A 27311-nucleotide genomic window follows, 5' to 3' on the forward strand; every position below is an offset into this window, starting at 1 on the left:
GCGGGGCGGGGCCGCCCCCCTCCACTCCCCCACCCTCGCCGCGCCCGCCCTGTGATGACGGCCCAGGAGGGCGACGGGGGTGTTGATGACGTCATCAGGCGGCGCCCGGCTCGGCGCGGCGCGGACGGGACGGGCCCGGACGGGAGGGGACAGGCAGCCGGGGACAGGCCATGGCTCCCGCCGCCGTGCAGCCGCCCGAGATCCAGTTCGCGCAGCGGCTGGCCGCCAACGAGAAGCGTATCCGCGACCGCGCCGTGAAGAAGCTGCGGGGGTACATCAGCGTCCGGACCCAGCGGCCGGCCGGTACGGCCCGGCGGGGCCCGGCACGGGGGAGGGGGAGCCGGGATCGGGACAGGGGCCTGGGCGGGGGCCGGGGCTGGCGCTGGTGCCGTCAGCAGTGCGGGTGAAGCGGCGGCGCTGGGGAAGCACGTGCGGCGAAGAGCCGGGACCCGCCGCCTGTTCCCGGCCCCGTCCGTCACCGCGGGGCCGCCACGTGTGGGGTCTTTGGGGGATTTTTGTTGGGGTTTTTTTTTGGGGGGGGGGGGGGGGGGGAGGAGGGTGTGTGTTTTTAATGTTCTACTTCTAAGCATATATTTCGCCAGCGGAAGTATTTGCCTCGGTGACCCCGCAGACGCCGAGCGCCCCGCCAGCAGCCCTTAGAGGAGCGGAGGGCCCTTGCGTCCTCGCCCATGAAGTTTCCCCGCGGTGGCCGCAGACAGGCCGGGGCATGGCGCCGGCTCCGGGGGCTGGAGGACTCGGGGAGGATCTGCTTGGCCCGGCGGGGTCTTGCTGGCAGCGTTAACACAGTCGGGGTCGGAGCAGTGTAGCTCACACGCTCTCGTTCCTGGCAACAGGATGTGAATGCACTGAGCTGATCCAGACTGAACCCAGCCCAGAATATGGAGCGTATAGTTTTATTTTCTGCTGTGCTGTCTGGTGAGGTGGTGGCTGCATGTTTCCATGACTTATATTCGAGAGCATTGGAGGGAGTTAGGGAAAGCTCAGGAGTGTTTCAGCACTTGTATAATTGCAGTCGATTCTCTATTACCCATTCATTACCACATTATCTGGGTTATGTGTTACCTGGGCATTCATGGTATCAAAAGCTTTTTTCCAACAAAGTTTATTATCCTAGTGGGATACTGCTGCCTTAGAATCAGGACTGCAGTGCATGGACACCTCAGTGGTGAGCCTGGAGACAGCTTGTGTCTAGTTAGACTTACAGGCTTTGGCCAATGAGTCTGAAGCCATGCCAGTCTGAAGCTGCCTGCACGTGAAGGTGCCTCCGGTGCACCCTCTCCTCATGAACACAGGTTATAGGAGGCTTACGAGGTCAGTCATAGCATTGTGTGAATGCATGGATCCAGTTCGGTAAACCTTTCCATTGGAGTGATTATGGTGCAGAGATGCCCAAAGAGATCCTGTGATGCTTCTGGACTGTTTTTTCCAGCATGCTGTGTTGCAAGCTGGACACAACACAGGAGGGAAACTGGTCGTAAGCATTTGCAGAGCACTGTGTCTGACCTCGTAAACCTTCCTGCAGCATCTGGGAAACTGGTACGGAGGTTTATGCATACACACTCCTTTGGCTTTGAGGAAACCAGCCTAGACCTGGCACCCCAAGAGTTAAACTGAAACTGGAATGCTGGCTGAACCTTAGTTAATTCATTGAAAAAATACTGGTGAATAGATGTTGTTTCTTCTCTTTGCCCTCTTCCCTTTCCAAATAGTATTTGACCCATTAGTCACATTTGACAGAGAGAAGAGCACGTAAGAACAGCCTTACAGGGTCAGGCCAGAGGGCTCATTATTCCATTTATTATCCCATTATTCCATTTCCAACAGTTACCATAGATGTGGGGATTGTCTGGGGACTAGTAAGATCAAGTGAGTGTACCTTGTATTCCTCTCAAGTACTTTCTAAGCCTCCAGCTATTTTTAGCTGTGAAGACTTCCTGAGCTGGACATGGTCTCTCTGTGTTCAGTAGTGCTCTGTGCATCTCATTGCAAAGTGCAGATTCCTTTGAGTTTGTGGAGGTAGCCTGCAGATGGACAGGAGTGCTCTAACTGAGGGAAATGGTTGCAGGTTAAGCTAGTACCTTAACATACAAGGAAAACACCACAAGGAAATTGTTAGTTGGGATGTGAACCTTTTGCATGTTAAAGTCAGCCCACCATGAAATGCAAATGAGTAGGAAACAAGGGTGACTAATTTCCAGAGCTCTTAGATTTAGTTACTGTTACGTACTGTTCAAGCTAGTAATATTAAAACAAAGGTTAACTTCTTGGGACTTGGAGAGAAAGCGTTATGTTCAGGAGAGAGATTTTTTTCTTTTTTTTAAAGTTATTTATTAATTAGCAGTCTTATATCCATCCAGCATTCTGAGAGGTGAGACTCACACATTTGATAACCCAGTTAGATACCCTAACTTGAACAGCTAGACCATGCTAACTTTTGAAAGAGGTGATGGAGTTCACCTGACGTCCATCTCAGTCACGTGTTTCATAGGTAGACAGGACTGTTCAGTAGGGTCTGTGCTAAGGCTGAATTACAGGTCATGCTGGGGGAACTTCTTCAAGGACCTAGAGCTCTTAATTTTCAACAAGAAGTTAAACTCTACAGAAGGCATAGAACTACTGAAGTTGTTCTGTGTGCACATGAGCTTGCATGAGCACATTATTGGGAACGGTCCTTTTTTTTCTTGTTAGCTACCTTGAAAGAATCACAGAATCACAGAATCGTCTAGGTTGGAAAAGACCTTGAAGACCATCTAGTCCAACCATTAGCCTAACATTGACAGTTCCCAACTACACCATATCCCTAAGCGCTATGTCAATGTGACTCTTAAACACCTCCAGGGATGGGGACTCTACCACCTCCCTGGGCAGCGCATTCCAACACCTGACTACCTGTTCTGTAAAGAAATGCTTCCTAATATCTAGTCTAAACCTTCCCTGGAGCAACTTGAGGCCATTAACTCTTGTCCTATCACTTATTACTTGGTTAAAGAGACTCATCCCCAGTTCTCTGCAACCTCCTTTCAGGTAGTTGTAGAGGGCGATGAGGTCTCCCCTCAGCCTCCTCTTCTCCAGACTAAACAACCCCAGTTCCCTCAGCCGCTCCTCGTATGACATGTGCTCCAGGCCCTTCACCAGCTTCGTTGCCCTTCTCTGGACAAGAGAAGAAGAGCATGCTGTACTGGGCTGATAATAGGAGGATATATTTATAGAGACATTGGTAAATGAATTGGTGAAAGAATAGTAAATAAAAGTAACTTCTAGTAAAAGAGGAAAGATTGCTGGGTGGTTCCCTGTCTGACAGAGCTGCACTTACTTGGGCCCAGATCTGTAAAGGATTTACATAATTTCCACTGAAATGTGCCCATGTGGATCTAGTCCTTGGAAATTATTTAGAATAGGAAAAATTGCAACGATTTTAACAATAGCAACGTCTAACAGCGTAACTCCCAAACAGAAATGCTAACAAGGCTTGCATTAAAGTAGCATGTCTTCAGTGAGTGACTGTCACATTACTAATCCAAGCTCCCACCCTGTACATAGGGACAGATTTACAATTCAAGCCCTGAAACCAAATCTCTCTCAAGGTAGCCTTAAGGTAGAGAAGGCTTTCAGTTTTGTGTGCTGTGGTTCCTAATACAGTAGATTCAGGTTTAAAATAACCTTGCTTGAATGATTATTATTTGTCAGCTGTGGATGGTGACGGCAGGGCACGTAAAGTGGAAAACCCAATCTTGGAAGTTCTTTTTGAGTGACTAGGATAAGAAACTTGCTCTAAAACATTTTGATTGGGGTCCTTTGTCAAATAGACGAAGGACTGCCTATGACACTTCTAAAAAGCCCTCTATGTATGAAAAGCAACCCCATGGAAGTCTGTTCCCTAGACAGGGAAGGACTCCTGAGCCATCTTTATAGGTGGCAGCTGACATCCCCTGGACATAAGCCTAGTGTCTGATGCCTCTCCAGGGTTAGTGCTGCATGTGAGGTTAAGCCTGCTTCTTACTGCTATGTATGTAGCCCATAATTCTGTTACAAAATATTTTTAATTTTAATACTTCAATGAATATTAAATCAGTGAAATCAAACTGTTTCATATTTAATCTTAATATTACTGACAAATATAAGTTAAATTCATGATTAATGCTTAATATTACTAGACATATTTCTTTCTATGTAGCATTTTGCCTATTTCTTTTGCTCAGCTCTACTTTCTTTCCTTTTAACTAAGCATGACTGTAGATGATTTAACTAACATGTTTACAACTTCTTGTCCGAGCAGAAAATGGTGCAGCAGTGATAATTGCTTTCAAATGATTTGGTCCCAGGAAGAGGTGCTTAACTTACACCTAGTACTGCGTCTCAGGCTTTTTGATTGGCAGACCCCTGAAAATTTTTCAAAAGTGACAGTGATCTTTTTGGACCAAATTTGAGCTTACTGAAGATGATTACCTTTTTAACATGATTTTTCTGGAAATTACTTGAGAGTTCTTAATAGGCCTTAGTTTGAAAATAGCTGTAATAGGTTATTGTAGCTACCGTGTAAGAGTATGCCATTATAATTTTAATTCATAGAAATATAAATAGAAATATATTTGATGTCATGAATGATCCATTTTTTAAAACACTCCTGAGCAACTATTACTGATAGTAAAATTTTATTTTCCTTCTGTAATGTGTGATTTTGACTAGAATGTGTAGTGAAAATGTTATTTGATGTTAAAATTCAGATGATACTGTACCTCAAGACTAACTGTAAGGAAAGTATTTTCGCTATGGTTGCTCAGTCTCTTTGAGTATGCATTTTAATATCGAAGTAAATTTCTTGATTGCTAGAAGCTTATTCTACCAAAACAGTCCCCTAGTAGGGAACAAAACTATTGGTACAGTGAGGCTTTATTAAACAAAACAAAACAAGCAAACCAAAAAAAAGCCTTGTCAGTTATTTTTGAGGATTTGCACGTCACCTCTGTTGTAAAATTAGATATGATGCCCTCATTAAAAATATCTCTTGGACTTGGTACTAAAAATATGCCAGAGGGATTTATCAGAATTATCTTAGTATTAGTTTCATCTCATCTGTGATTTCTTTGAAATTTTCGTTACTTTGGTACAAGATAGAAGCTGACTGTCATGGAATCACTGAACTATGCCAAGTTGCCTTCCAATTAGTGTGCTTACAGTAGGAACCAAGGTTTGCTCAAGAGAATATTACAAAAACAGAGAAGAAAGCAGGGAACAGAGGGAACTGCCTGAGAACATTTTGTGGAAATGTGGGGGTTTTCGTTTTCATACAGACTTCTTCTGTACCATAGGTGGCTTCAGCCAGGAAGAACTGCTAAAAATATGGAAGGGCCTGTTCTATTGTATGTGGATGCAGGATAAACCTCTGCTACAGGTACAGTAACTGGTTTTATATTTACTTGAGTATAAAGTATACCATAGGGACATACTAATTTAGAATAGTGAAAATTACCTTAGTGAGTTTTGTTGACCCTTTTTTTTTCCCTTACCCTGCTGCTCATATGTGGCATGTGCAGGAGAGGTGACTAACTTGGTGATCCTCACCACATGAACAGAAGCCTAAATGGCATCGTGTTTGGAGTCACCCTCTGAATGGCAGGTGTAGCTGTTTACCTTCCAAAACCAGAACTGAAATACATACTGTTATGAAGTGCATTGATTTGGTGGAGCTAAAGCAGTAACAGCAGGCTGCCCTTAACTGCAACTACAACATTCATTTGAAAGTTTCACACTTCCTTTTCTTTTGTTAGTTCGGTAGCACTTCTTCTACTACCAACTTTGTCTCTACCACTGACTTTTGTCAACTACTATTGGTTTGTCTCCCTACTTTCAAAAGATAGCAGTTCTGGAGTACCAGGTCTTAGTAACCTCACTTAATCAATTTTCAGATCACTTGTATGTTTGCAAAAATAAGGTTTATCTCACACATAGCACAGAGAGCTCCTCCTACAATTAAGCTATATGACAACAGTACCCCTTAAAGTTTTACATAATTTGTTAATTCAATTGCAAGGGATTTTTTTTCCTCCTAATTAAATTTTGTCTGCTGTCAAAAAGATCATTTGTGCAGAGATCTGGTGAAATGAACAGGGCTTGATACCCTTGAATCTTCTCTTACAACTGACCTAATCCTAGCCAAAGGATAACTGCAGTACTGAAGCAGCTGTTAAGAGAATATTTTTCATTTTGAGGGATGTTACATGATATTCATACTTCTTGCTGGTTTTTGGTTGTGTGTTTAGTGAGGAGACCAAGCTCTGAAATGCGCTATGCTAACTATATGTATTTACTTTTAGGAGGAACTTGCAGGCAATATCTCACAGCTTATCCATGTGATTCAGAATACAGAGGCTCGTAAGTACTATTTCATTATCTAATGCTATGTAAGGTACTTTCATCTTTGGTGATTTTGAGGCCACTATCACAGTGCCAGCATAGAGACAGCCAGATAGGGGTGCTGCTTTCTTCTTTTCTTTGCTTTTTGTCCAACTGGTGTGTGTGATTGCATTAAGGGAAGCATGAGATGCAGTTTTTTTCTGGTTATTGCAGGGGAAGAGTTGTATCTCCAGTGTGTATCTCCAAGGTGAGACTTAGCAGGGTGGGTAGCAAAGCAACCTTGTCCCCTTACTTTGCCATTCTGCATAGACTTACTTGTTCTGTGTATTTCCGGCTCAAACCCAACCTTGTTTCATGAGCTGTTAAGCACATAGTGTTCAAAATCCACTTGACATGGAGTGCTCAGTCAATGCCAAAACTTGCATGGGTAGAAATGAGTGCAGAATGGGTATTTTGCTCTAACTTGTGTGTATGTACACAAAATAGATACAAAGCTGTTCCTGTAGTTACACTTGTGTTTAAAAGTGGCTGTGTGCCTTTTCTTGTGTTGTTTTGAAGTTTAATTGACTTGCCCTTGTACCCGTCTCAAGCATGCCTTTCCATAGCTCTATCCCTGGCACTAGGCAAATCCCTAAGGAGAGGCATCCCTTTCTCATGTTGAAGAGATTTCTTGAAATTCTTTTAGGTAAGCAAAATAAACCGTTGTGCCAGACATGCAGACATTTTTTCTTACTCTTACAGGACACCTGTTCATTCAGACATTTTGGCAAACTATGAACCGTGAATGGAATGGGATAGACAATCTGCGTCTTGATAAGTACTATATGGTAATATTAACACACTTGTAGATCTTTTCTGCACGAAAAGATGATGTGGCGTGCTGGAAGGCAGCTTTGTCTGCAATGCATTTATGTATATTCTAAGAGAAGACAGTGGCTATCTTCTTGGCACACTGCAGGAGATACTTGTTTTAAAGGCTTTCACTCACCACTGCAAATGTAAAAGCTATTACAGTTCATGTCATGCTGCAAGTGCTTTCTTGTTTGCCATCCTTTATAACATAGCAATGTTTCTCACTGATGTATATACAGAATATAAATACTGTCTCAGAGGACACTGCATCAACATCAGTTATTTAGATCAAACTGCTTAAAGACTTTTTTTATGACTCTAAGTTGTCACTAGAACCCCAACTTTCCACTACTAAAGTATCCACTGTAGTACATTCAACTATCGGAATTCTTTCTATAGAAAACACTATATTAAAACAATTAGTAAAACCAGTGAGAGAAGAATCTTAAAAGACCTACCTTTGTAAAGAACAAAATCACCTTAATCTTCTTTGAAATAAGTGAATTGCAGCACATTCACTGCTTTTTGTTTCTCAATGTTAGCAGAAATAAGGCATTTCAGTAAGTGAAGTGTTTTGAGCCAGTTTAGTGTAGCTGTTTTACATGTGGATGTCTCAGTGCAAGTTTCAAGTAACTCAAATCATTATTGTTATCATCTGTCCCGTATTGTTGTCTCCAGTTTAAGCTGTGGCGTTTTTTTAAATTTGGCAGCACTTAATGAAGAAATTGGGGTGATGGAGCAAGAGAAAGCTCTATAGTACAAATGGTCATGGATTTTTCTGAGCATAGGATATAGAAATAGTTTATTGCCTTTTGAGCTTCACAGCATCCTGTTGCTTGACATGACAGACAAGTCTGTCAAAATGTTCATATGAGGAAGCTTTCTACCTTGTGCAATGAAGAGGTTTACTAAGAAGTCTATTGATATTACAGTCATAGTAACTCCTTTATCTGTTTTCATGAACAACATATAACAAATTTTGTACTTTGCAGCTAATGCGTATGATTTTGAGGCAATCCTTTGAAGTGCTGAAAAGAAATGAATGGGATGAAAGGTAAGCAGATTTCTGACTGTAGTTGCATCATAAAGGAGTAGTACAATTTACCTTCATCAAATATATTTTCATTTAATAGATCCTTTTTCTCCATAGATGGCGCTGTCATGAAGTCTTAACACTAAGGTTTATTTGTTCTCCAAATCACTTACGATATGTAGTTTAAAAACAAAGTTAGGTATTACACTTCATTAAGTTAAATACATATAGCCCTCAATAACTCTTATGTTCACCTGAGCCATTCAGTATCTGTTCACAGAAAGAGATTTGAGAAAGTAATTTCTGTATGCTTATGCAAAACTTGAACGTAGGAGCTTGTTGTGTGCTGTTCCAATCAATCATGAAATCTGAGGGTTCCAGATTTCTCCTGGAGTTTGCTAGATCTGACTGATTTAGTCAGGAGAGCTATCTATGACATGTCACCTGTGGAGAGATTAGACAGGGAACTTGCATCCCATAAAATACAGAAAAGGAATTTTTTTTTTGGTTGTGTTATTTTTCAGATAGGCTGTGACTTTTTAATTTTTATTTTACTGTGTTAATTCATGGTGACTTATCTTTTGGTAAGACACAACTCCTTAACTGTAAACTGGCTTCCTGTTTGTTGTATACATCAGTGGTTTTGTTTGTATTTCTTCCATATTCTATCAAATAGCAAGTAATTGCAGTCATCTTGCTCTGTTTAGAGCTCCTGTGACACTTTTGAGCTTACTCTGTGTTTAAACTGATGAGAAGCTTGAAGTCTTTTAATTAAAAGTGCTTGATAACCTAGTGTTAAGGTTATCCTTTCTCTCTTGCCTTCTGAAATGTGGAATGCATATAGGCATATTTTTGTGGAAATAGAAAAGAATGCAAATCTAAAGTACACCCCATCCCTTCTGTTCTACCTTAATTTTGTATTGCGTAAATGCCCACAGGTTGAAGAAATGAAAATGCTCTTTGGCAGGAACAGAAAGTATGAGAGGAGGTTTGATAAAGCCAAAGCCCTTCTTCCTTGCACACATTCCCATGGCAGAGACATAGTTACCCAAACTGATCTCTGACAAGGTTTCTTAAGGCTTTGGCTTCCCTTATTCCATTTTCACTGGAAGGATGACCTGGAGGCCCTTCATCACCAGAGGAGGCAGTGTGGAAATAGATAATCATGATTCCTTTCTTTGCAGAGTGAGAGAGCTCAAGAACTACCTTTCCCTCCTAGGTGGAGCCTAGAAGCTGCCTAGCATGTCTTCCATTTCTCTTTTCTTTTAAAATGCTTTTGAAGAAAGGAGTATTAAAGTAAAACTGAAATAATCTTTATGGTTTTGGAATACTTTAAATTCTCTTTAGAACTGGAAACGTTTGTTCTGTGCAAAATTGCAGGAGGTCCCACAGAACGCTGGGGAGAAAGCGTGACATATCCAAAGCTTCACTTTCCTGAAAGGTAGCAAGGATACACCTCAAAAAAAAAGAAGAGAAGTCCCAAGTGCTGTTTAGACGCAGCAATGACAGCATGTCTCTTTAAGCCACATCACCCCCACAGTATTTGTTAGTACTCCAGACATCAGAACAGAGCCACAGTCCTACTTGTATACAGCTCAGTCACTTCTGGCTTGAGCTTTTGGGATGATGATTTTTTTTATGCCTACCTTAGCCCTGAGTCTGTTCTTCAGTGTAATTGTTTTGCTCTAAGGGACAGTGGATAACATGGAAGGCAAAGTCTGCACAGTGTGAAATGAGTTTGAGAAGGATCAGTATTAAATTTAATCCTTGGGTGTGCACCAAAATAAAAATCGTCTCATAAAATGGAAGAGTACAAAGTGTTGCCCATCAAGGATGGATGAATGTGACAGCTGTGTCTGCAAAATGCCTGCTCAAATGGTAGAATCCCTCCTCCTACCCATCAATCATGGCATAATAAATTTCAGTCCGGATTAAGGTGTGAATTTTAAAACACTGATTTTCACTGTAGCAAGCTGTGAGTGGATTGTTTGATGCTACAAAATCATCTAGACTGTAAGGAGTTCTGATTATGGATGGATTTTTTTTAGACGTTCTCTTTAAGATGTGAAAATTGGTCACTGGTTTTATTTCTTATGAGTGTTGGATAGCTGTCTTAAAGACCTGGTAAAACTGTGAATGACTAGAATTTGTTTTCAAAGCAAATAGAACATGAGCAACTGAATATGAATATCTTGTTCTTTTTTATTTATTTATTTCCAGTCTAATTGAACGATTCCTGCAGCTACTAATGAAAGAAATTATGGACCCAGACAGCAATGCTCCCACTGGGATAAAGTTACATTTCATTGATATCTATTTGGATGAATTGGCTAAAGTTGGTGCAAAGGAGGTTAGAAAATACGGTCTCATTTTCTTCCTGATTAATGTTAACTGTAGCATTAGAAGAAATGTAATTTTTAGACTATGTATGTTTTAACAGTTTTAAATGTAACATAACAACATTGAACAAGCAGGTAGAAAGTGACTTGTTACAATTTATGCTTTTGCTTTTATTCATGTCTTAGTGTAGACAGTGAGTATATAGTAGTTTCTGTCAAGTTCCTAAGTACTGGTATACCGCTCCAAATTGAGGTTGGAAATAGTGATGGAAAACTTAGACCATTCTCATTTGTTTCTTTCAACAGAAAGGACTTACCGTCTTTTCCCTTGCGTGAGCATGTTTGCCAGGCTTTGCTTTTGCAAAAACTGACATAAATTCTGCTCTTGGCTGATTGTAAACACCTAAATAGAGGAAGAAAGTGAGCTTTCAGAATTGTCTAATGTTTGCTTTTGTCGGTTTCAAACCTTGTTGGCTGTGCATTGAGCAATTTACCCTCTACATCCAGTTGTTCATTTTGCTGATGACGCCTGTCTTTCTCTGCTGTATAGTGCTGTTTCAGTTGCCCTTAATTTTGGTTGATGTTATAGTGATGCAGAGTTTTGCAGCATCTGAAAGCCTGTTACTGCAGCTGTCGTGGCTGAACTTCTTCCAAAGTGTCTATCTCCTATTGCTGCACTGGTGTGAGCTGCCTGCTGCCCCACACTTCATTTCAGGCTTCTGCTCATGTACCTCCTCTTGTTTCTGGCATCTGATACACCTCCTTGCAATGGACAAAGCTGTTAGCAGTTTTCCATTTGTATCCTTTGCAGTCAGTATTGAAAACAATCCTGCCTGCAGTTTCTGTGGTTCTGGGTTGTGGAGTGTGAGAGAGAAGATGTCTGCACAAGAGAAGTGCCTGCACTCGGAGCCCAAATAATTTCCGCAGCTCCACGGTCACAAAGCTGTGACTAAGCCACTCACAGGAAGCATGGGGAATCAGTCCCCTAGACTATTTGAAATCACAGCTGATGCTCATAAATTGAATTTAGGGAAGGATTTATCTTCAGTACTACTGCAGCGTACTGTGTTTTGATCCAAGCGGTCCAGTTAAGAGAAACTCAGATCTTATTCATGTTTGCTACAAACGTTCTTTGTGAAAGCGCACAAAATTATTTGAGTTTCTTCTGCCTCATTTTTCCACATCTAAAATAAGCTGTACTCAGTAGATTAAAGTCTGTCAAGAAGTCAACATTTTTATAATGCTTCCAGGAAATACCTGGAAATTAGCGCTAGCAGTGATAACAGAAAGTCACTGGATACTCCTATCAGTTAGAATTAGAGAGTATGCTGAAAGACTTTGACTTAACTTCTTAAAAAAGATCCCTCTACACCAAATATTCAAGGAATTTGAGTGTACACATACAATATTTACTGTACTCGTTATTTTTTCTTTCTAATCATACAGCTCACAGCAGACCAGAATCTCAAGTTCATTGAACCTTTCTGCAAAATTGCTGCCAAATCAAAGGAGTAAGTTTAATGGAAAGATAAATATTCTTTTAAAAATTAAGAAATTCTGCATATACCACTCCACATGGTAGTAAATGGATTGAAGAAGAGTCATAGTATAACTTCAGAACGTAGAGAAAGATGGATATTTTACTATGTGCAGTCATTTGAAGATAACTCGTGTTTATCAAAGCTATACATAATTTCATGGATTTATCAGAAGTATATCAACCTCTGTTGGTTGGTTTGTTGTTGTTTGGTTTTTTTTTAAACCTGCATAGAACAGCTGAGCTGGTTAGATTCTTTGTTGCAGTGTAATATAGAGCAGCATATAAACACAGTGAAATTTAAGAGGGAACATTGGCCGGACACTGTTTGAATTAAAGGACTTCTAGGAATTACCAGATTCACTTTCCTCATCTGGAGAGCTAGATGCTCTTCCGCTTTCTCCTTTCTTACCCATTTTCCCCGCGTCCCTCAAATTTCTGTTTTTTTAATGTGAGGGAAGGATGTGTATGCTCCTGCCTTTCAACTCTCATCCCTACTCTCTTACAATGCAGTCAATGTGTGCTGCATGCCGTAGCCACTGGTATCTTCGAGATCATTGTGGATCAGTCCCCCTACGCCATTGAGGACCTAATGAAAGAACTGGGTAGCAACAATGATGAGGAGGATGTGTCTGCAGAAGACAAACAGGAAAATGAAGAGGTGCATAAAACCAAAGGTGAGGAGGAACTTCTAAATGGCCTTGGTAGCACTTGCTAGGATTTAAATACCTGTTTTTTAAAAATACATTTTTGCTCTGAACCAGTCAAACACATGTTTAAGGTGGTGTAAGGATAAATGTGTTTTCCTGTCTTCCCTTCAGATGTGCTTAAACAAAGTGACTACAAAAGAACATGTCACAAAAATCAGTGGTCTCTATAAAATCAGGCAACATCAGCTTTCTGCAACAGTGCTAGATTTTAACCCGGTCAGGCTTTTGGCTCTTGGATGTCCATAACATTTTTTAAGAAGATGAGGTTTGGGCATTCTGTGGGTGTTTTAAATTAAAAAAAAAAAAAATTAAAATGGAAGGTTTTCAATCCAGACACACTCTGGCACAGAGGTGATTTTTTTAAAAGGTGCTCAGATAATGCCACAGTTGTGTATTGCATAATGGTGACGTAAAGTAGTTAAATCAGTCCAGGTTCACAAGATTGCTTGAAGAAAAGCACCTGATCTGTCTATCAGAGTAGGTATACTGTCTTGTTTTTTACAAACTAAACATTAATACTCAGTCTTTTTTTTTTTTTTTTTTATAATAGCAGACAGATGTTTGTCAAGAAAGTCAGTGCAGAGCTCTGAAAAAACAGAGGATGTTTCTGAAAATGCTGATGGCGGTATCGGGCCTGTTCTTCAGGTTTGTGGCTTGCTCTGTTATTGATACTCCCCCTCTGTTTTCTTTTTTCCCATCCCTTTCAAGAGGTACAGAAGTAAAGAGTGTTAATCGGATAAACATGCTACAAAATTTAAATCTCCTTTTGCTTTACTGTAATGTGTACTCTGTGAACAGTTTATAAGAAAATAAATCTATGTCTAAATTCTGAATTCTTCTTCCCTCTCTCCCATACCTTTTTTCTGCTCCTCCCTTCCTGTTTCAGGAGTTCAAAAATATATGGTAAAAGCCAAGTCACTGTGGGTGGTGAAGCAATTAGCATATGTTTCATTGGCAATAAGAGCAAAAGTAATGAATGATGAGATACATAGGAGAGAGGGTAACGTTGCAATTTGGGTGGTTTCCCAAATTCCACTTCAGTGCAGTGTAGTGTTTTTGACAGATCCACTCATCAAACACATATGCAGGTAGATAACGCTTCATGCATCTGTGGCTTTTAAGCAAGAATTAGGACATGTCACACTTTAAATCTGATATTTAGCTAAATATTTGCAGGAGTTTTGAAGTTGGTTGGCTTCTCTCAAGTAAGAATTAAGGTTAGAAATGTTTGAGAAAGTGATACTGAGTTCAACTGTTCTGTTAATGAAGCAACCCTCTGTAAAAGTCAGTATATACATGTGTGAAAGGGGTGTAAATTTAAACAGAGAAAAAATAATTCGGGATTAAAGGAAGTGGCTGTTTAAAGGATGCGTAAGCTACTTGAAGTGTTGATAACATGAGTCGCATTGGGTTATCTTGCATGAATAAGCTAACTAAGAAAAGCTGTATCATACTTTGCTCCAACAGTTTGATTATAAGGCTGTTGCTGACAAACTCTTTGAAGTGGCGAGCAAGAAAAATACACCTTCCCGTAACAGAAAGCGTCTGTACAAGCTGGTCAAAAAGTGAGTTGTGTTGAAATACACCTTGCATGTGCCACCTTGTCCTAAACCACTTTTACTCTGCTTTCTCCCCACCCTCACTTGTCCTGGTGACAATGGCACGAGAACAGGCCTGTCTCGCAGTCCAGGATAGCGTGCATAAGGTGCCTGAAGCCTGCGCTACTGTTCCTCATTGGTACTAGACAACTGCAGCTAGCTGAGGTGTATCTATGCTAGGTGCATTTTTACTGCAGGATGTGACACTAGATTGTATGTGTTGCAAGTTACAGATATGGGAGAAGTGTTAAATTGCTGTTTTCTCAATACTTTCAGTGATTTGGTTTGAGTTTTTGGATTTCTGAGGCAGATCTCTTCTGAAATGAGCTCTTTGTAAATTCCTGTGCAAAATATGTTCCTATTTTGACAAAACCAGAATAAAGTACAGTGACACTATGCTGTTAGTGTTAGTATTGGTACTAAACCAGTAATACTGTTTTGTTTTTCCTTCTTTCCCTTCCTCCCCACCTCCAGGTTCCAGGACTTAGCAGAAGGTAAGGACTGAGCAGCATACAGAGACAGTAATTTATTTCAGTTTAAGGATACATAATGTTCCCATACAATGTGTATTGCAAATCTTTTTTTATTTTAATGTGAATTTCAAGAATACTGTTTTGGGGTTTTTTTTTTAAATCACATGAAGAGACATTACATGTTTTTGGTGAGGTGACCAAATCCTGTTCAGAATTTGAGCAACTCTGTACTTCGTCCTTAAATGAAAGATGATTTTTTTTTTTTTTACTTAAGTAAGAGTCACTTGTATGATTTTCTTTTGGGTTAAGTGGGGAACAAGGAATTGATTTTCTTTCTGTGGGAGTTATGCTGTATATGAATAGCATAATTGTGCATAGAAATAGAAGTACTTGTTTTCAGATACCTTATTCTTCCTCCTCAACAGGAATCTTCCCCCAGGATCTTCCCGAAGATGTTTCTACAGATGAAGATGATGATGAATTCAGCAGGGGAAGGCGAAAGAAAAAAGCTGTCAAGCCTTGGGAGAAAAACAAGTTGGAAAAAGTAAAAGGTAAGGCAAGATCAACCTTTGGAAGAGAGACAGTCTGCAGCCACGTGTAATTTGACAAAGTATCAGCTACAAGCTGTTCTGAAGAAGGAAAACCTGTTGTTCAAAATGTGCTGATTTGTATCCTGTTGCGATGAAGGTTAAATGTGAAATTAAGGTCTCTTTGAAAGTGGTGAGAATTTTGTTACCAATTTCGAGGTAACCATCTCCTCAAAAATTTCAATCAAAAGCAGAACTGGAAGCAGTTGTTTGCATTACTTAATTAAGCAGTTCCATTTACTGTAGGAAAATAGAAACATGTCAGTTGTCTTAAAATAGGATGACTGTTAGAATATAGCAATTGGGGAGTGTGTCTGGAAAGGTGAAGAGAGTTACTGAGAACCACATGTAAGTATCTCCAGCATCACAGCTTATATTGATGTGGCACAAGCCCAGTCATACCCAAAAATACCTCACTAAACTACTGAACCCGAGTTGCCCTTCTGATGGGCTTAACAGGTGGGTAATAACAACTTTTCCTAGCAATATTGCTATACAAAATAGGGATACCACTGGGAATGTCTTAGATGTTAGCTGTGACAAGGCAAGATCAGCAAAATATTAATTAGGGCACTTGTCAGAGGAGTGCAATGTCCTGACCAGCTGTAATAGTAAGACTGTTGTGCTGGCTGATAGGTGTACCATTTTCCTGCTATTTTAAGATGAAAAAAAAGAATAGAATGGAATTCAGTTGTTGTAAGTACCTTTGTGTTTCACATCTGCGTTATACGGCATTCTTTTTTGGGGTGGATATAGAGGATGAACAAGAGATGTCAAATGCGAAGGAGGCATCAGTTCCCCAGAAGAAGAGGAAAAAAAGGAAGAGGGACAGGCCAAGTGCTGATTCTGGAACAGCTGATGGAAACTGTGAGGAGGAAATAGCTGAAACATCTGGATCTAATGTTTTTAGCCAGGGAAAGGTGCCAGAAAGTAACAAGGAAAGGAAGAAAAAGAAATTGCTAGTAAATGAGGCAAATGAGACCACAAATGCAGCAACTGACACTAGAGAAAATCACAGTATCTCTGCACAGAACATACCGGCTAACAGAGAACAGAGTAAAAAGAGTCAGTTGAAGAAAATGAATCCAAAAATGCAAAACGTTCCTGTAGAACCGGTGTGTCAGAATGGACCAGCTAATGCCAGTGGGGCAGAGGATGTCAGCCCATCCGTCACGCCGTTAACTCCTAAGGTTGTGAAAAAGAAACAGAAAACAAGGGCTGTCTTTGTGAATGGGGATACCCTTTTGCAGCAAAATGACATGAAATCCAACAAGGACAGCTTGCTGGGGACCCTGTCAGGAGATGCAGACTCTGAATCTGTGTCCTCCAGGAAGGTCAAATTGAAGACAAAGACAAAGCTAGTTGTTTTGGAAGGAATGAAAGTGTCCAGCCAGAAAGCAGCCTTGAAAAAGAAGAGAAAAGTAAAAGAAGTGCTAAACTCTGTCGAAGCCAGTGGAGTTCTGGAGACTGCGTGCAAGAAAAGCAGGAAGGGGGTACGTATACCTCATTATTTTCTCTGCCTTCTTCATGAGCTGCCAGGCTCGTTTTCAAATTTGGCTTTAGCTTTCTGAATGTGGGCTTTCATGGGCAGGCTGCATGGATCATGTCATCATGCATTGTCACCAAAAAGCTCAATTCCCCAGAAATCCACACCCACTGCCATAGTCTTACACCCTCCTGTGCAACAACACTAAAGCCTGTTCCAGCTGAAACTTGGGTCATTGGGGTATGGAATTGTCTTTTTTTTTTTTTTTTTTTTTTTCTTCTTAAATTTTTTTTGGTCCCTGGGTTAATTATTCTTTTTGCATTGGATCTCTGGTTGAGCTTACAGCATGTTCATAAAGGGCGTATTTTAGCAACAGGATGAGAATGGGAAGATTGAACATCCCTTTTTCAGCAGCAGCAACACACACTTTGATTAATATAAGCTCCTTGTGAAATTGCCTGCAGCAATTCCAATAGTGGCTTCTTCTGCTAGCTCACTTCTTCATCTTAAATTGTTAGTGCTGTATGGGAAAAGTATTTGGGGAAACAGTGAACAGAGAATATGACAGTGTGACCTTCAATGGCTCTATGATCACATTTATGAATGGTCCAGTTTATTATACAGTACTGTGTTTTTTCACTAGAAAGGTCTGATTGTAGTTGTCTTCAAAAATTTATGTCCTGCAGTTTGGAAACAAGTTCAGTTTTTTTCCTCCTCTACCTCCCACCCTCATTTTCTTCTTGGCAATATGTAGAATAGGGTTGATTTTGCTCAGCAATTAGTCAGTCAAGAAGCATATTGCACTGTATATTTTTGGTAGCATGGCTGAGACAGTGCAGGGGTTCTTCTGTCTCCTGCCACTGAATTCTTTAAAGTGCTCATTTGCTGTGTATATATTCACCCTAACACATTTAGGGGTTCAGTTATATTCTTGGAAGTCTTGTTGATAGTCTAGTTTTGGTGGAAAGAAAATTCATAAAGCATAAATGAGATTCAGAATACAAAACCACTCCATCTTCCTCTGGCTAAACAGTGTGTGTTACTAGCTTATCAGCTCACCTCTGTTTGACTTAAGTTTAAACCTGTATCATAGTTAGGTAGTGCAGCCTCATATATGAACTTGATATAACCACTCAGTCCTTCAAGGGAGAAAAAAATGCATTTTGAAACATTGCTTAAATCATACTAAAATAGCTTTGACATTTTCTATTTTTTGATGCTAAAGTACTGAGAGGGAAGAACCAAAATATTTCTCTCCCCAGTATGCAAACTGCATTTTTCTCACTTCAGGGCTTCAAAAGTAGGAACCACTGGCTTTGTCTCCTGTTGCCTAAATATTCCATGTTGCATACCTCATCTTTCTTTCTCTATAAAAGCTTAGTTTCTAAGAAAATATGATTACGCCACCCCCATCTCCGTTTGTAAAACTTTGTTGCAACTGACCAACAGATTCAAAAACCCGCGACACATTCAAGATGAAGTTCCTGCGAGCTTCGTGGAAATTAGTTGTTGGCACAAATTAGTGTAGCCACTGGGGGAAAGGCAGCAGCATGACCCCAGCACTTGTCTGTTGGCCAGTCAGTGCATGGGCTAGCGGGCCACCCTTCCCATGTGTAATTCTGAAGAAACTACAGCATTTGCTGTTTCTTGCCCAATCCAGGTAGCTGTGTGTATATGTGTGTGGCGAGTGGGAGTGAGGGGTGGAGACGAGGAGAGAAATTTTGGAGTTGAGTCAGGAGGAGAACAAGAGTATTGGCATAACAAAGAAGAGGGCAGGGTAAAGCTAAAATGCACAAATGTGGAGGAAATTAGGCTTTGCTAATTTTGTTTTCATTGCTTGAGAAATAACATGTGGTTTTATTTCCTGGTTTTAGTTATGTAATACTGGTCTTCTGCCCAGAAGCCATGAGGGGCATGTTTTGATTCTTGATTTCAAAGACAGCACACACCCCAAAAAAATTAACTTCAAGTATTGAGAGGGAGGAGGAAGGGAAGAAGGGGAAAAAACAGAGAAGTGCAGCATTATTTCACGATTGTCTTCAGAATTCAGAAAATTAAGACACATGCTTTTTACTTTATTTAAAGCAGAAGTGATTTTCAAATCTTTGAAAGAGGCCATATCCCCTGGACATTTTCCACAGCACGGCTGTGAACTGCTTTTGGAATTTCACATCTGTAAGTTGCTGTGAAGCATAGCTGAACTTCTCACAGTAGTCCACAGATATCTGGGGCCCACAGACAACAGGTTGGAAAGCTCTGGAGCGGTGCATTTCATTAATGCACTTCATTTAATCCTCCGTATGAATTTGAGGCAGCAAACTAGTAGCAATACACAGTAATTGGATTTCTGAGAGTATAGACAGCCTTCATACTCCACCTTTTTTTTTTTTTTTCAAAGTGTCCATCTTAGCCTAAAGCCAGATTTGTTTATTAGTTGCATATCTTAGTATCCAGAGGTATCACAGAAGAGATTTTGCTTAAGGGCAAGAAAAAAACCGTCAGCATTTGCGTGCAGGAGAGTTGGGTGGATTGTAAGGCAGCCTCATGCACATGAAGAAAACATCTTTGCACTCTGACAAGCCAGGCAAATGTATTGCAAGTTATTCTTTGCTTTGCAGTGACCTTCCTATTCCAGTGCAGAGCCTGCTTAAACTTCTGTTTTCAGTCATGCTAACTGCAAAGTTAACTCCTGAGAGTTAACCATAATGATTAGCTTATGCGATCTTTCTCTCAGCTGTGGCAATATTTACAGAAGCTGCATGTGGTAAGCTCTGAGCACCGATCACTGTACTAGGTATAGTTACCTACAGTACTTTTGTACTGAGAGCATTTTTTCCTTTCCCTCCTTTATAGGAAAGCAGTGTTGCTCTATCATCATTAAAGAAAAAGAAAGCAAAACCAGGAAGTGATTTTGTAAAATTTGAAAAATCAACTTTACCAAAGCCAGTATTCTTCAGGAAAGCCAGAAACACCATCTCTTCCACCAGGGCATCCATGCAGGTAATGTGATCTCACAGATGGCAGCTGAGTCTGGGCACAGCTCTCTTCCCAAGCTACCTGCCCCAAGACAGGGTGTTACCTCACTCATGCTGCCTTTTCCACTCTGTGTTAGTCTCCTAACATAGGCAATTAAAACTGGAAATGCTGTTGCATTTCCTTGTAGACAGAGTCACACACGGCTCCAGAGTTTCAGAAAATGAGTTCTAGGCATCTTTAAAATCTCTTCTTCCTTCCCCCCTGCTTTCAAAAATACCTTCTTGTTGAAAGGACACCATTCTGAACCTGCTCATTTTGCAAGAAAGCAAAAGCATAAACGACTTTCAGTCTTGCTAAGGGACTTTGAGCCTCCATTTCTTCCCATTTGTGGAGGCTGACAGCAGTACAGGGCTTCAAAAGCCCTCTTCTCTAAACCTTTTTAACATATAATATCTTTGCAAGCCCTCTTTGCACTTTTGAGGCCTGAGTGCTGTTGGGCCAGTGTATTTAATACACAAATATCTTCTTGTTTGTTGTTGAGTTACATAATGATGTTAGGGAGAGCATGTGATTTTTCTACAACTGGAATATGTTTGCTTTGGGTAGAAAAACAATGCTGTCTTAGCAGGGGCCAGTGCTAGAGGGCTGGGGGAGTTCTAAATCAAATGATGGGAAGTAAGTGCTTTGCATCAGTTTTGATAGGATGCAGGTAAAAGAACTTGTACCATTGCTTCAGAAATCTTATTTTATTTCATGTCTCTATTTTGCTTTATAGCTGAACAAGCTGCAGTCATCCAGCTCCAAAAAAGTCACATTTGGCTTGAATAAAAACATGACTGCTGGTGAGTCTGATACATCTGCGTGTCTCCACACTTTCTCTTGCAGCTGAGGAAGAGGAAGCTGTACGCTGTTCTCATACACACCTGCACTCTTCACCTCTCTGGAACAGGATGGTTCTGATCATTTTTTGTCTCAATATTTGTACATAGTTCATAAACCATCCTCAAGTTCCTGTCCAGAGGAGATAGTAAAGTTTAGGACATTCGGCCCAACGGCTAGACTTGCATGATTCCAGGGTGCTGCATTACTGACTTGCGGAGGGAGCCTTACAGATAGAAAACAGTGTAGCAGAGTGCCAAACTCCCCTTCCTCAGCCACCTGTTCTGCAGGGCACCTCTCAGGGAAATGTGCACTTCAGTCTTCAACACTCGCTTCTGTTTCCCAGGACAAAGGTGCTGATATGCTAATGAGCTCAGGCTGTATAATAGCAAAGTTTCACTTTTTTTCTTGTCTGCCTCTGATTTATTATTGATAATGAGTAGATAAATGTCAGTTCCCTTCTGAGTCCCATGTGTAAGCAGAGTTTTCTCTGTTAAATAAATGTCATGCTAACATAAAAGTTTATTCCCTGTATTCATTTAGCTGCTTTTTTAGCGGTTTTATTTTTTTTTTTTTTTACTCTGAGATGTGCTATAGGCCAAGTTCAAATGGAGAATAGTGAGGTTTGATATATGCGTTTATGTTAATGTAACACAGCTGCACAAAGAGAACAAAAATGCTTACCTGCCGGCAGAAGGGATAACCAGGAGTCTCTAGAACAGTGCTGTTTAACAGTCAGAACAGAGCCAGTTCTTACCAATCACTAGCTTTTAAACAAAAGTGTGTTCAGGACAGGTAGAACACCTGTTTCTGAGAGTCTCTGGTGGTCTGTGAAACTGTGGGGAATGGTTCACAGCCTCTCTGTAGGTTGCAACAGACCCCCCTTCTCAAAGGGTCTCTGCTAAGAGATGTGCTTCACCACCATCTCTCCATTTTTCCACAAAGTCTGAGGCTTCTCATGAAAACTCTGAATATGAGCCAGCAGTATGCACTTGCCACCCAGAAAGCAAACCATATCCTGGGCTGCATCAAGAGAAGTGTGACCAGCAGGTCGAGGGAGGGGATTCTCCCTCTCTGCTCTTGTGAGACCCCACCTGGAGTACTGTGTCCAGCTCTGGGGCCCCCAGCATAAGAAGGACATGGACCTGCTCGAGTGGGTCCAGAGGAGACCACAAAGATGATGAGGGAGCTGGAGCACCTCCCCTATGAGTACAGGCTGAGACAGTTGGGGTTGTTCAACCTGGAGAAGAGAAGGCTCTGGGGAGACCTGATAGCGGCCTTCCAGTACTTAAAGGGGGCTACAGGAAGGATGGGGAGGGACTCGTAATTAGGGAGTGTAGGGATAGGACGAGCAGTAACGGCTTTCAACTGAAAGAGGGTAGATTTAGGTTAGACATGAGGAAGAAGTTCTTTACTGTGAGGGAGGTGAGACACAGGAACAGGCTGCCTAGAGAAGCAGTGGCTGCCCCCTCCCTGGCAGTGTTCAAGGCCAGGTTGGACGGGGCTTTAAGCAACTTGGTCTAGTGGAAGGTGTCCCTGCCCATGGCAGGGGGGTTGGGACTAAATCTTGAAGGTTTCTTCCAACCCAAACCAGTCTATGATCCTATGATTCTGATCTTTAGTGACGGACTTAAGGATGATCTAAGGCAGACCTCCCAATCTGGAAAATTCCCCAATTGATTGACATACCCAATTATTCCATGGGGTGGTATTTCTTTTAACTTGTTTGCTTGTTTTTCAACAGAGTTTAAAAAGACTGACAAAAGTATATTAGTGAGCCCCGAAGGACCCTCCCGTGTTGCTTTCAATCCTGAACAGAAACCCCGTCATGGGGTGCTGAAGTCACCCACAGGTACCCCAGCAGGAGAGCCTCAAATGAACAAACCATTTACTGTATCAGCTAAGAAGAGACCAACTACTGTGGACTTCCTTTAAACCAACAGATGTGGCCTACTTTTGTACAGGACATTTTGCTAACCTAGAATGTTCTCTGGAGGTATTTTGAACTTCTTTATTTTTTTAAGTTAATACAAATTGTATATACAAAATTCTGATTGTGACCTGGGTCATCACTATTTTGACACCAGCTGTATCTTGAAATACTTTTTTTGTCTATTTACAGAAAAGAAACAAAATCCAATCTCTGCTCAGGTTTGGTCTACAAAACATGTGGTCTCTGCCTGTGTCATTCCCAAGAGACTTGCTCATTTGCTTAAGGAATGTTCAGGTTTTGATTGTTCCAGTGATTTTTTTTTTTTGAGCCAGTTTAAGGAAACTTTCACCTCATGCTATTAAACTGTCTTTCAATGGACAGGGCTTAAAATGGAAAAAGACAACGTAGATTTTAAACCTACTAGTTGCTCATGTATTTGAAAATTTTACGCCATCCCTTTTCCTGTGTCACCCTTGGTATCCTGTTAAGTTGTCTTCTGGAAATAATGATTACCTCATGTCTCTGTTTAATTACAGATGGACTTGGGTAGCTTTACAGATAGCAAGCAAGCTTTCCCTGGCATAAGAAATGCCTAGCTGCTCAAGTGGTCAAGTGGTCACTGTTGCAAATAAACCTTCACAGCTGGTTGCCTGCTGAGTTGGGAACAGTCACCACATTATTTTCAGTAACACAAGTGCCAAAGCTGGCTTACGCTTGTCATATTGTAAGCTGGCTGCTTCTTTTTACTGTAACTGAAATAATGCTCTCACATGGAAGAAATCTTTGCTATTTCCAGGTCTTCCCCCTCACCCCCACTGCTGTCTTTCCTGAAGGTCTGACAAGACTCCTAGTTTTCTTTTTTAGCAGCTGGTATCACCACGCTTTATCAGAACTTGATTCTCATTTGGTGAATGAACTTCTGATTGTCCTAAAGTGAGCTAGGTCAGTGTAGTGCATCTTTGGTTAGGACACACATCTCTCCGTAAAAGCTTTGGTGCCTCTCAATACAGGGTAAAACTTTACAGCCCAGACAGCTTGATTTGATTTTGATGTAGAACCAGAAGAATGCTTTCTGCAGCATTTTCTTATGTTTTTACTTGGATACTTTATTACTACTGTGCATGTTTCATTTTTTCTTTGCTTCTTTAGTAAAGAATGAGGTGTACTTCTGCAAGAGATCATTAATGTATTCTGAGGGGGAACTATGAGGAAGGGGAGAGCAAATGAAAATAAAAACTTTTTTGATACGGTTGGAAGATATTAAATCATTCTTTGGAAGTTTCACTTACGTGAATGAGGCAAAGGCTTTGCAGCAGACCTCTATATTAAAGCTCAGCTTTAAAGCACAACCTGGTGCCAAAGCAAAGCTATTCATGAAACTTCCTACCAGTTACTTCTGTGATCCTATAAGAAAGAGGGTAGGCCTGCTTCATTACCTTGTCTTGTGATAACTGGTAAACATTTGGCTACTTCAGCCAGCAAAGTTAAATTTTGTGACATAATATATTTGCATACTTCAATACTACTTTTTACAGTCTTTGCTGACTGTCCTCTGCCTGATCACTCCCTGTAAGCGACTGGATTGAAACTGCTCTTTCATAGCTCATCTAGAATGTCTTCAGTATACTTGTGTACTTGTAGCTTGCTGGTTGGTCTCAGTTGCCCAATTCTAATCCGTGCCAGTTCTTGCACTAAGTTTGTGACAGTCTATGGTTTGTGGTACTGCCAGAAAGTCATTTAGCTCTTGTTTTTTCTCATTTAATTTGGTTTTATTTAGTTTGTATTGGTTTGACTGATTGGTAAAGAAATCTGGAGAATACATCTGATAAAATTAATAATACTTGCTGTTTGAGCAATCGTTCTTTTATTTTTTAAAAAAATCTCATTGTATATTAGCATAATGCATTTTTTGACAAGACAATGGTAAGTGGGATTTAACAAAGTGTTCAATATGTTGTACTGTTTATCTTGTACTGTGGGTGAGAAGTCTTGTGTGAAATGTGCATAAAAGCATTTGTATGTGCATGATTGTTAATGCATTAGGCTGAAGATGCCACATTCCTCCAAGGATATAGATGCAAACAATCAGTAGGTGGATCTGGCGTGCACAGAAAAATCCAAGATCAGGACGCATTGGGGTTTGGTTTTGTTTTTAATACATATAACTTATTATGGAAATGTATTGAAATGGTTGTCTAGTTCTTTTTCCTATTGGTTGTGGAGCCACTGAACCTGTTGCTTGTCCAAATATTTTGTTGCCCGCAGTGCTAAATGGAGAGGGCAGAAATGGCAGTCAGTTTTTTATCTAAAATTTTAGTGATGTGATTGCTTGTTGGGATTCATGCATAATCCATCTGTGCCATGAAACTGATGGAATGTTTTGTAAATATACGTATGTAGTGTGTATTGTCTTCAGTGGTGTCTGGAATTTCATTGGGTACAACTTTACAAACAAAACCCAACACTGACAATGCAGTTTAATTGTCATTGTTGGGTTAAATTGAATACATGACCCAAAATATTTGGATAGTGACAATTCCAATGAACACTGAAGACAAAAAAAAAAAAGAAGAAGAAACAAATGTAACACCTGGGATATCCACTGCACAGACACGTTGGTACTGTAAGGAGAGATGTATTGATAGGAAGAGAAAAGAAAAGCTTATCTGACCTGTTTGATGTTGCTTCATAGGTTTTTTTCATAGTGTTATTCCAGCTCTACAGCTGCCAATCATGCTGAGTCAAAGTAAGTTCATGTGGCTTACCTTTTAAAGGACAGTATTTTGTAATGATTGTCTCTACTTTCTTGTTATGAATCTGATCAACTTTATACTTTTCAACTCTTAATAGTTTATAATTCTTTATAGCTTAATGAGAACTCAAAAGCACAAAAGGAATTCAGCAAGGCAAAAAGTTGAAATTATATTTAAATTATTAGGTATGCAAGATCTTTTATAGTCTTATCAAAGCTATGTGACTTGGAAAGCATCGAATGCCCTTTTTGTCATTTATTTCCTGTGCTTAGACTTAATTACAGGCAGAAAAAAAAAATCCATGTGTCATTTCATGTACCTCTGCAACAGCATTGTTAATACAAATACAGTGTCTAAGCATTACATCATTTAGTTTAGCCCAATAAACCATCTTTTTTGTGTATATTGTATTTTGGGTAAATCTGTAAATTTGGGGGATGGGAGGTGGGAGGGTAACATTACTTGAAAGTACAAAGGAAGTTGTTCTTGCATGCGTGCACATGCTTGCTCTCATTTTATTTTAATTGTATAAATAACCAAAACTGATGAAGACTCATACACATGTCAGAAGTGAGTAGTGTTGTAATAGAATACACCTGTCTGTACACCTTGAGCTTCTGACCTTTGTAACTGGACCATAAAGTAGGTATCAGCAGCTTAAACATTGCTTAGGAGAAACAAGTAGATCACACACTGTCATTTCTTGACAATTAAAATTGGTTATTGAATTGATAATGTGGCAAGATATGTAGTTCAAAGATGTAATTGTGCAGATGCCAAGGTGGGTGAGAGATGGACACTCTGAAAGCTGTTTGCTTATTTGTTAGCAGCAGCACACCATGTGGAGTTACGTACATACAGGAATCCCACAGAGAGTACTGCGTCTCCATCTTGCGTACTGACATGCCCTGCAACTGCGCAGGATCAATAAAAAAAATTAATCATGTTTTCATGACAGGCACAGAATTTTCAGAAATGCAAAAAAATTTTATTCAGGCAAAGAAAAGTGACCTATCCACAGCGGTGGCACTAGTAAAATTAAAACATAAATCCTCAGGTAAAATGAAAACAAATTTCCTTCAGAACAAAGTCCTGTAAAAGTGAAGTTCTTGTTAGATGTTTAAAAAAATTCACACATCTAAGTTTCCAGGTGGTAGTATGTGTTGACAGTGTTGAAGACCAGAGTGATAGCATACTAAATTAAAGCTGTATGTGCTTTTATTATACATGATGTCAGGTGGAAATTCCCATTTCTAGTTTAGCGTGGGGCCAAGATCTGACTTACTGCGTTACCTTATGCCACCTTCACTGCGTAGGATCTTACTCTTGTGGAGTGCTGTACAGCAAAACTTGTAGTGCCTGCCCTGAACACACTCCAAGGGATCACTGTAAGATTCAGTGCCCCTCATGGATTTTCATGGGATCCATGCAAGCAGGTTGGACCTGGATTGGCATTTCAGTGATCCATACTGGCTCGTGTTTTCAAGAAAGCAGAAAATGTCTGTCTGCACAATAGTCTGCAAGGTAACATAAGCCTATTTTACTTTTTATTTCCACCATGCATATCATGGAGAAATCATCTCTTTCAAGATTAATACAATCTGTTGCAGAACTAAAAGTTGAACCATAGAAACAACTCTTTCTGGGAAAAAAGGTTTTTTTTTTTAAAAAAAGTGTATGGATTTTGTTACTTTAACATAACACTGCAGCAGTTGTCATATGATATTTTGGACAGGTACAATTATTAACATGATAATTCTGTGATCTTCTAAAATAACTT

The 27311-nt window shown here is 40.4% G+C and overlaps 1 protein-coding gene across 1 annotated transcript; it reads left to right on the plus strand.

Moving 5' to 3' along the window:
* The first annotated feature begins 81 nt into the window (after window positions 1–81).
* On the plus strand, window positions 82–25934 carry RRP1B (ribosomal RNA processing 1B). Its single transcript, XM_074858445.1, has 16 exons — window positions 82–303; window positions 5331–5413; window positions 6336–6393; window positions 7117–7202; window positions 8220–8281; window positions 10481–10610; window positions 12046–12110; window positions 12650–12813; window positions 13397–13491; window positions 14314–14411; window positions 14919–14938; window positions 15343–15468; window positions 16261–16997; window positions 19844–19990; window positions 20742–20808; window positions 22590–25934. The coding sequence occupies exons 1-16, from the start codon at window positions 171–173 to the stop codon at window positions 22778–22780; spliced, it is 2262 nt and encodes a 753-aa protein (XP_074714546.1). The 5' UTR covers window positions 82–170; the 3' UTR covers window positions 22781–25934.
* The last annotated feature ends 1377 nt before the right edge of the window (window positions 25935–27311 follow it).

This window comes from Strix uralensis, chromosome 2 (genome assembly GCF_047716275.1).
Source record: "Strix uralensis isolate ZFMK-TIS-50842 chromosome 2, bStrUra1, whole genome shotgun sequence".
Lineage (NCBI taxonomy): Eukaryota > Metazoa > Chordata > Aves > Strigiformes > Strigidae > Strix > Strix uralensis.

What these genes read in the sequence shown, in the direction of transcription:
- RRP1B (XM_074858445.1), top strand. Translation starts at nt 171, where the DNA reads ATGGCTCCCGCCGCCGTGCAGCCGCCCGAGATCCAGTTCGCGCAGCGG. An exon ending in GATTCAGAATACAGAGGCTC is followed by an intron (nt 6,394 to 7,116) that starts GTAAGTACTATT and finishes TTACTCTTACAG; the next exon opens with GACACCTGTTCATTCAGACA. An exon ending in CTAAAGTTGGTGCAAAGGAG is followed by an intron (nt 10,611 to 12,045) that starts GTTAGAAAATAC and finishes CTAATCATACAG; the next exon opens with CTCACAGCAGACCAGAATCT.